Source organism: Perca fluviatilis, chromosome 18, assembly GCF_010015445.1.
Source record: "Perca fluviatilis chromosome 18, GENO_Pfluv_1.0, whole genome shotgun sequence".
Taxonomy (NCBI): Eukaryota; Metazoa; Chordata; class Actinopteri; order Perciformes; family Percidae; genus Perca; species Perca fluviatilis.
The window spans coordinates 13,294,081-13,304,089 of record NC_053129.1 but is presented as its reverse complement, the minus strand read 5'-3'; the positions used below and the strand labels follow the sequence as shown (position 1 = coordinate 13,304,089).

General features: G+C 43.3%; 1 protein-coding gene across 3 annotated transcripts in view; it reads left to right on the top strand.

Moving 5' to 3' along the window:
- Positions 1-305: 305 nt before the first annotated feature.
- The window catches only part of runx2b (RUNX family transcription factor 2b), a 47,900-nt gene continuing 38,196 nt past the window's right edge, over positions 306-10,009 (top strand). Inside the window, exons 1-2 of one of the 3 annotated variants that reach the window (XM_039782558.1) lie at positions 306-1,391; positions 1,610-1,733. In XM_039782558.1, the coding sequence (XP_039638492.1) occupies positions 1,676-1,733 (58 nt within the window). In that variant the 5' untranslated portion in view covers positions 306-1,391; positions 1,610-1,675. Of the gene's footprint in view, positions 1,396-1,609; positions 1,734-10,009 lie in introns of all 3 variants that reach the window. The other 2 variants (XM_039782555.1, XM_039782556.1) reach the window with 2 other exon arrangements.

Here is a 10,009-nt window from a genome sequence, read left to right as displayed (position 1 = left end):
GTGTGTGTGTGTGTGTGTGTGTGTGTGTGTGTGTGTGTGATGATTCACCATTAATTGTCATGAGCTGCCTGCACTACATGTTGGCAGGCCATTCTTGCAGGGTGTGTGTGTGTGTGTGTGTGTGTGTGTGTGTGTGTGTGTGTGTGTGTGTGTGTGTGTGTGTGTGTGTGTGTGTGTGTGTGTGTGTGTGTGTGTGTGTGTGTGTGTGTGTGTGTGTGTGTGTGTGTGTGTGTGTGTGTGTAGTCTGCCCATGCCCAGAGAGGAGGGGGGAAAATTTTAAAAAAAAAGAGGTGGTGTTTACAGCCTCTTACAGGAATCGCCCCTGTCTGTCGCTTCTATGAGAGCCAATTAAAGGTCAGTACAGGCTTGCATGCATACATGCACACACACACACACACACACACACACACACACACATACACAGTTATTACAGTAATGACACAATAACATGACTACTGTTTGTGACACAGCAACAGAAAAAGTGTGAAACGGAAGATAAAAGCTTTCAAATTCAGGCTGAAAAGTGACACTGAAGCAGCTCTCGCACACTCCTCTGTAAATAAGCAGTTTCACACCACCTTCGCTTTCTCTATACACACGCACGCACACACACACACACACACACACACAGCCTTTCTGTCTCTCTCTTTCCCCATTCTCTCTGCTGCACATGTATACACAGACAAACACACACACATACACACCCAGTCTCACACCGCGAGCCAGCCAGCCATTCGCTCCTCACTCACACCCTCAAATCTTACCAAGCTCAGCTCTCCCTGCTCAGAGGCAGACAGGAGCAGCACAGCAGCCTGTTAAAGGAGTTGAGGGAAGGAGCAGCAGATTCAGAGAGAGACATATAAAGAGCGAGGGAGGGGGATGAAAGAGTGAAGGGAGAGCAAAGCAGAGAGAGCGCTGTTCCCCATATGCTGAGGAGGCATGGGCGGTTGAACAAGCTGCCCCCACTGAAGCCTCCTGACTCATGGGAGCGTCAGAACCCAATCCCCCAGAGAGCCTGCAAACGCTGTTGAACCACGCGTAAGAGAGAAGGAGGGGAGCCAGAGAGGAGAGAAAAAAAAAAAAAAAAAAGTCAGAGGAGAGGAGAGACGAGGGAAGAAAGCCACAACGGTAGGCTGTCCCACTCAACTGCTGTGCCGTGATGACATCAGAGGGCATGTGACCCAGGCTCTCCAGTGACGGCACATGGAGGGCAGGAAAGAGACGAGTTTTAAAGCTGGTGCCTTTTGGGTTGTGTGAGGGCTCTGCTCGCCTCCCAAACAACCACAGAACCACAGACGTGCGGCTCGGGGTTGGTGTTTGAGGGCGAAACCTGGAGTGTAAATGGTTAATCGTCGCGGGCCAGCACCAGTCACAAGGACGGCGCTAAGCGAGTAAGTACGTTCCAACCACACTCGCCAAGCAAGCAAGTCCGACACCATCTGATGTATCCGCAAAGGCGATATTTGCCTCTGCAATTTTTTTTTGCTCTATAAAACCAGACCTGGTTGTTACTTGTGGTCGTTCAAATAGTTGATACATAAAAAGCATGTCTTGTAGATGGCTTTTTCCATTTTTTTTCTTCATGACACGCTGCGTGCTCTTGGTTTAGGACGTGTCAAGGGTCACGGAAACCACAGAGGAACAAAAGTGGGACTTTCTGCAACCAGAGGCAGCTATGGCATCTAACAGCCTTTTCAGCACAGTGACACCATGTCAACAGAACTTCTTCTGGGGTGAGTACTTCTTCGTTGGTTGCTGTTGTGTCTGGAGTTGGGTTATAGGGGCTCGGGTCATGGGGAGGACTCGGGGGTCAGGTGTTGAGGTTTGGATACAGGAATGAAGGGGTTTGGGTAACGGGGGGTAACAAACTTGGATCTGATCGAAGGATTTGTGTCCAGATGAGTGGAGCGTGGATCAGCCGAGGTCAATGAGGACCCTGCTATCAAGGTCCAAGCTTTTTGTGGTGGAAGAAAGACCAAACTATCATCAAGGCTTTTTGTGGTGCGCGAATACAAAACCAAAAAAAAACAAAAAAAAAAACAGATTCCACTATTTACTCTACGTTATGTTTATAAATATTCCTCAAAGAGGAAGATGACATGTTTGTGCAACATACCCTTAGATTTACAAAGCGATGCCATTGCGGAAACCAAAAACAAAAGCATGGGTGATATTTTTGACAAACGTAAACAGACACTGCACCAGAGAGTTTACAGTTGAGCATTGAAACAAGATGTGGGGATTACTAGATTGTGTGTGTTGGGTGTCTCTGTTGTGCGTATGGAAGAAGTATTGATTAGTTTGCCAAGAAAGGTCTGTAATCGTTTCCTGAAACTGTTCGGGTCATGCTGCTGTCATTAATGAATTAATCAGTGTAGATTTCTGCAGCCTCCAGGGAGCATTTCATCGACAGACATAAATCCGCTCTGAACAAGAGGTTGCTCCATGTCGACTTCCATGATATGAATTTGTAATTTAAGTGCTGGAATATTTCATTTGAACTTAAGTCTTATCAATTTACCCTGACTTATTGCTTCTCCTCAAATCACTTAAAAAGATGAAATATAAATTTGTTTGCATAATAAACTCTTTTCCCTTCCCTTTCTTGTTTTCAAATAATTGCACAATTACCCTTTTATATTCAAAATATTCTTCATATTCATCTATATTTCCTTTGTCTAATCATATATTCTAAATCCTGCTTGGATCCCGAAGTGGATCTATAGGAAAAATAAGCCCGCAAAAATTGAAAACCTGTGAACAGTAGCAGTGTCAACTTTATGATTTTCAATTACATGTTAAGGCCAACTTGCACGCTCCAGTTTGCGGCCTCTGTTTTGGGTTTGCTGTATTCTATTGTGACAGCTTCTTTACACAATCTAATTTAATCAGTTTTAGGTTTGCCAGATGAATTTTCGAATTTAAACAAACATTTCCATTCCTGTGCGACACAAGGAATAGACAGTATAATAGTCCCCCCCCACCCCCCACCCCCACCCCCTCGCCTTCTTCGCTCCGGTCCATAGCCTCAGCTCCTCTGTCCAAATCAAATGTTTAAAAGATGTTTTTAAGAAGCCGCTCCGTGGTCAGACACAGCTGTTCTGGGCTCCTGCTCCACACAGAAGCAGGGTGGCTCCTAATACACTCTGAAAGCCGGGAGAGAGTGAGCGTCTTCTACCAATCACCACCACCTATTACCATGTTAACCCCTGACCCCTCGGTGTGTCTCTGGGGTCGGAGCGCGGGAGCACCAGAGGAGACGAGCCGCGCTGCAGGAAATTGAAAGCATGCTGTGGCAGAGGGAGAGAGGAGCAGATGTGTACAGATGTTCAGGTGGAGCGACTCGGAGGAAAGATAATCACTGATCAATTCTCTCGTTTAAAGTATTGCTGATTGATATTGTGCTGCGGCTCATTGGTGTTGCCCCTGTTTATGAACATCTGGGTAGTAAATCTGTCCGCACAACCACAAAAAGCCCCCTCGACAGCACAATGTGGGTTTGCAAGACCACCAGTGCTTTCTGTAGTATTTATGATATAAAATAAATAAATGGAGTGCACTGTAGTGTATCAGTACTGGTCAAAATTAGGATTGGCGCCGTGAACATTTTTGTTTAGTTCAGACAAAAAGAGGATCTAAGTTTGAGTGAAGTTGAGTTTGATTTGGAATATTCATTCAACTGAAATAGGGTGACATTTGATATACAAATTTGCTTCACAGATTTTAATACCGGTACATATACTTATTTCTTTTCATCTTGATTTTGGAGATTTAGGACCAATTGTCTATTGCTCGCAACTTGAATTCATTTAGTGGACTAAAACGTGAAATAACTGAGCTCGAGTCTCGCCTTCTGTTGATTTTATATATTTTCTTCGAGTTCTCCTGCTCCCATGTTTCTCCTGGATCATTTTGTCCGGCGTCAGCCAGTTTTATGAGAACACAAAGTTACAAAATATGTTTTGTTAGTTAGAAAACCACATTACTCCATCCCATCCGTAGGTTTGTATTTAAGGACAGTTTTACTTTAGGACTGAGTGTACATTCCCAGCGATAAATTGAGCTGACTTGAATGAGCGGGCAAATATTCCAAATTGAGAAAAGGGGGCTCATTAAAATTTGTCTTGGCATTTACATCAAGCACGTTTCATTTAATTGCCTCAAATACATTTTGTGTAACTTCTCAGACTGGCAGATCAGATGAGGAGGGCAGAATAATCTTCAACATGTGTGGCACCCACTCAACCACCATGCCTCTCTGGCGAACATTTAAGTGCCTATTTTCTCTATTACAAACTTAATTACATATAGACAATTAAGTCATGGGAGCAATTATCGTTCAGTAAGGTTGTGCAGTCGCAGTAGAGAAGAGAAAAAAAAAAGTGCTTACACAGACGGACCCAAATCAACACGATCAAAAGAAAAGCGGGGCGATGTGGGTAAATATCTGAAGACTCCGGGCGGAAAACTTTCCCCTAAGAAAATGTCAGATAATTTGCAGGGAAACCGTATATGTATTTGAGAAAGGCAGCTTCTGTTGCATAAGTGTTGCCTTAGATCTAACCACATGCCTGCTTCTTGGAGACATCTTAAAAGTGAACCAGACATCCCCCACCCCCACAGCCAGGGAGAGACGTGAAGCCCACTCATCAATAGGTAATTTGAAAAAGCCAGGGGGGAAAATCTGAGCGCTTCACTGGCTGCTACTGTGCAGAGAAGACTCTTCCCTTAACTCCATGCTCAAAGGAACTCTATATAGCAATGGTTAATTGTACCTCTGAGGCAAACATGTTATTTAATCCCGGCAGGGTTATATTGATGGAGTAAAATGGTGCTGTGTGTCTTTGCACCCGCTATTAGGACTTATTAGCACTAGAGGTTCACATTAGTCTACAAAATTCCTGAGGGTAATCAGGGAGGTGCCGAGTGTTAATGTGATCAGTGTTTAATCAAAGATAGATTAATTGGTCTGTATTTTCACTCATATGTACCAACAGTGAATGGTGGGTTAATTATGGCCCTAAATAGGCTGTAGGCACTTATTAAGGTCTAAATGAGAGAGTCATGGGAACACTTCTCCTCAAGTTTGTTTTTCTTTTCATTTGTAAAGGTATTTGCATGGTCATAAGAGCATATTTTGAATCCATTATATCTGAAAAAGTAATACCTGAAATTAATGGAAATGAGCGTTGCCTTTTCCAAGAAAACGAGAGAACGCCTGATTGTGAGGCACATTTTTTTCTGTGGTGTCCACTGCCCCACCAGAACAACTCTGAACTGTAGTGACATGAACAATATCTGCTTCTCCTCCTTCCAAATGAAGCAGTGAGGAGTTATTGAAACATGGAATAAATGGTATAAATAGTCTTACTGCAGAGGGCGATCAAATTCACTCCTGTACAATGGAGACTGCAACAACAAATGGAGCGTTCAGTGTAAATACTCACAAGGAACTGTGTATTATCTCTTCTTTTATCCCCATATTCAGTAGCTGGGGGGCTAATTACACTGTTATGATAAGGCAACCTGCCAATTGAAGATGCTTATTGTAGGTTTCTTCCTGTGTTGATAATAGACTGAAAAACAATTTTCCCGATGGAGCGATAAAGCCTATTTGTTGAACACTATGAGTGCTAACATCTCTGCTTTTTTTTCTCACAAATCATTGCAAACATTTAATATGTTAGCTGTGTTTACTCTAGCTACATGCCAAATTGGTGTGTGTTTTTTGGATAGCTCTGCAAACTCACCCTACAGTACGCAAAGCTATGATTTTTGAATGCACCATAATTACCAGGTAGTTTAATGCCATTGCGTTAGCCAGCGAGGCTTTTAATGCAGCGCTGTGCTATTTTCACACTTAACAAGATCCTGCAGCCCTTCATCCATTTCAATTGCATCATGCTGGGCGAATTACCGTTATCCGATATAAGCCCTCAGAGAGGAAGTAACTACCTAACACTTTGAAAATTGGTCTATCTTGGAACCGATTCACTCTAATGAAACAGAACCCCAGTATTATAACCCAGATTCATATACCTCTTTCACATTGCCCTGTCCGTTTCATGTCCTCTCTTTTTCTCTCTTCCATGTTTTATTTGAATTATTTCAGTCAGAAGATGGCTTTTAGCAGAGCTGATACAGCAAACCACAGAAACCTGAACAGCATTGTTATGCGTTTCCCCTCGCTTTCCTGCGAAACGGCCAAGGCGGCTTCGGTTCCACGCTCCGTGTTTCTATAAGGGGGAAATATGGAGTGTCGAGTCTCCTGGATGTTTGGGTTCAGCCTGTAACGATGTGAGTGTGAGCGTGGCCGCAGCACCTACACAAGGCCATACCTGTTCTGCCCCACATTGGAGAAAAGGGCAGATTTTTCCCCTTGTTAGTTTAATCTTAAAGGAATGCGGTATCCCCTCTGACTCAGGCCAAACTCCCAAATACACAAACCTACTTACCAGCAGGTCATGAAAAGAGCAGCACGGGTTGGATGTGTTAGCCATATTTTTTAGGAAATTCTGATTATTATCAGGTAACCCTCACTGTAAACTGCCAGAGCGTAAACATAGAAGGGCAGGATTCTGCTTGATTTTTTGAAAAGGTAACACAAGATGAGTAAAGGAGTATCAAAGAGTTCCAGCTCTAACTGTGATCAATAGCTTGGCAGCAGATCAGTGGGGCTGTCTGAGGGGATAAGTACACCTTGTTGCAACGTGTCTTCAGACGTTGGTATCACTGCTCACTTTCTCACAAGTCATAATCATTTGTCACTCAGCACACATTTAAAAAAATTGTATTTTTAAATGGGAGTTTGGTATCAATGTCATGGAATAAAGGGGTTTGAAGTTACTTCTGTGTACTGTAAAGAGTGTGTGTGTGTGTGCGTGTGTGTGTGTGTTGTGTGTGCACACACTAAAGGTGTCTGTGACAGGAAGATCTGTCCGCTTGATTAATGCTCTCACTCAAACTGGCACCTGGAACCAATCCCCCCTTCTGCCGCCCCCGTCCAATGTGCACCGTTTGTGTGTGTGTGTGTGTGTGTGTGTGTGTGTGTGTGTGTGTGCGTGTGTGTGCGTGTGTGCATGTGTGTGTGCATTCCATACACTGTGCCTTCAGAGGGGCTGAAGGTGGGTGTTGAGCAGGAGGCACAGATGGGACCAAGGGACTCGGAGCGGAAGAAAAGAAAGGTGCTCGCAGAGGAGGGAACAATAGGTGGGTGTGCAGTGGAGGGTGTGGGGTGTCATTAATAACACACAGGCCCCATCTCCTAATTTGCTCAAATTACCTGCCCACACAGTTGGCCCACCGCCAGGGCCGAGGTGTGAACACAACAGATCAAGTACACCTGAAAATCAGAGTGCCCACCTACTCGGCAACGCCCACGCAAGCCTTTAATGGCGGTCTGACAACTCTGATGGCCTGTGTGTGTGTGTGTGTGTGTGTGTGTGTGTGTGTGTGTGTGTGTGTGGTGTGGAAGAGAGGGGTTCCATGTTCTTTAATGTGAGAGTGAGGTATAAAAAGTGTGAAAATTAGAGAGTGAGAAAGAAACATTAAAAGGAGGAAAAAGAGTAAGTGAGACAGAGATATGATACAAAGGAAAGGATCGGTTTGCACTCATGAGGCATACAGTAAGAGCAACACAAGACTGACTCTTTCAAACCACCTCCCATATGGCGCCGCGGGGGTGGCCATTTACCATCATCTACCTCCTCTTCTCCCTTCTTCCCTTTCCTTCCTCCTCATGTGCTCCCTCCATCCTTCCCCTCCCACCCACGCTTTCAGGAAAAGGGCGATGACAAATGTGACAGGGCAGCGATGCTTTGGTCACCGCAATAATCAGAGCAGAGTCACCAGCACCATACCACCTGTGGCACACACACAAACACACACACACACACGCATGGAGACATAATCAAATGTGTACACAGACACTGAAATTAAATATGCCCCAGAGATACAAAAGGGGCCAGGAGAGTGTGTGTAGGTGTGTGTAGTGGGATGCTAGTCTTTGAACTTTGAATAGTGTGTGTAGCTGATATTGACAAGTCTCTGGGGAGAAGAGAGAAGCTAGAAATGGTAGCTCTCATTTGTAAAGTGGCCTCCAGAGAGAGAGAGAGAGAATGAGAAAGAAAGAAAGGAAACAAGCATGCAGATAGTTGAGTTTAAGAACTAAAACATTATGTGGTTATGTAGTAACACTTTAACCCCCTTACTTAGCCTAGAAAAATTTTTTAGAACCCACTATAATGGAGTCGTAAGCCGATATTAGGATATTTTAAGGCTTTATTAATGTATTTGTGAACAATTATAACTCCTCCCATAAAGCATCCATAAGCTATCCGTTCATTTGCCAGATTTCTCCTAGGGCTTTCAACCGCATTTCATGGCCTTCATCAGCAGGCTGAGTTTGATAAGTTGTTGTGGAGAGTGAAGGAGAGGTATTTGTAAATGAACACTGTTGTTATACATACTAAACTAGACTGGCAAGCAAGAATTACGGGGTTTAAGCACCCCGCAAAATTTGAAACCAAAGGCTGACTGAACCAAAGGGAACAAGTTGAATAATGACTTCATTTAATAAAGATAAACAAATACTTTCAAATATTTCATATGAAGATGTATTTTAGATGATAACAATTGTGTTATCTTGTATTGTCAAGCTGAATGCTTCAAAGGACGAGTTATAGTTGTTGACAAATACAATAAAAGACACTTAAGAATGTACTTATATCTGTTTAAAACAACATCATATTGTGTTATAAGTTGGTTATTGAGTGTTAATTACTGCTTATAAAGCCTAAATATGAGGTTACAATAAAGTGCTGCTGGTTAGGGTTAGGTTTTCTGTCTTACAACTTTGCTGCAAATTTCCAGAAGTCTGCACGACTCTTGCTGTGAAAAAAAAAGAAAAAGAAAAAAGTTTTGGACGATTTCTGCTTGTACAGCAGTGTTACAAGACTGCAAAATCCCCTATGTTACATTTCAGGTTGCTTCAAAGCTCTTTTCCTGTGACTGAGGCTGGCATCTCTTGAGAACTTGTAGCTGGTGTGTTTTATGCTGATCCCCGAGCTGTTCCAGTTTACACATATTCAATCCAATCATAGCGCTCCGGCAAGCAGCTCTGTGTGATCGAAGTCTACATACATACACATTGTCTGATCCTCACTGCAGCAGGCTTTCAGTCTGGAGTCGAATCCTGTCACTCACCCAGACAGCTGCCCTCTTACAGTCGTCTGTAGTTCATTTTGTTGTCGCAGTTAAAAGTTTTCCGTCAACTGTTGCGCTGTTCGTTCTATTTTTTCCCCAAAGGAAATAGGTCTCTCTCTCTTTTCTCTCTTTCTCCTTTTTGGATGGAGACCAATAACAGGCGTTTTCCACTTCACTTCTCCTGATGCTGAATGAGCAAAGGAGTATCCCAGGGGAGCAGGAATATTTTATTAGAGTGATATTTTGAAAGTTCCTCTCCTCCTCTGTCTTTCTTCCTCTCTCGTGGTGGAATTTTAGGATGCTGCAACAATTTTGTGTGTGTGTGTGTGTGTGTGTGTGTGTGTGTGTGTGTGTGTGTGTGTGTGTGTGTGTGTGTGTGTGTGTGTGTGTGTGTGTGTGAGAAAGAAAACAGCGCACGCAGAGCAAAGACAATTCAAAGTTACAGCTAAATGACAGGCTGGGAGCTCCGGCCTTTTGAATTGCATTGTTTTCTTTTTATTCCTGCTTGGGAGGAGGATTGTTGGAAAAAAGAAAGAGCCCAATTGAGACAGAAAGCGCGCAGTTTAGTCTCTGGAGAATTACTTTCGGCACAAACAAAAATAGCAGTCATTTTTTTTGCTGACAAACACTTCTTTTTTTTATTGTGAGGGTGTTTTTTTGTGATGTTGAGCTCTTTTTGTTTTCTTATTTATGACAAAGCTACCATTTCAGGAGTGCGTATGTGTATTGTTGCCTTGATTTACTGTAGCTTAAAGGTGTAGGAGGAAAAAGAAGAACGAGGGATGTCAGAGTTCTTTGGCTTAAT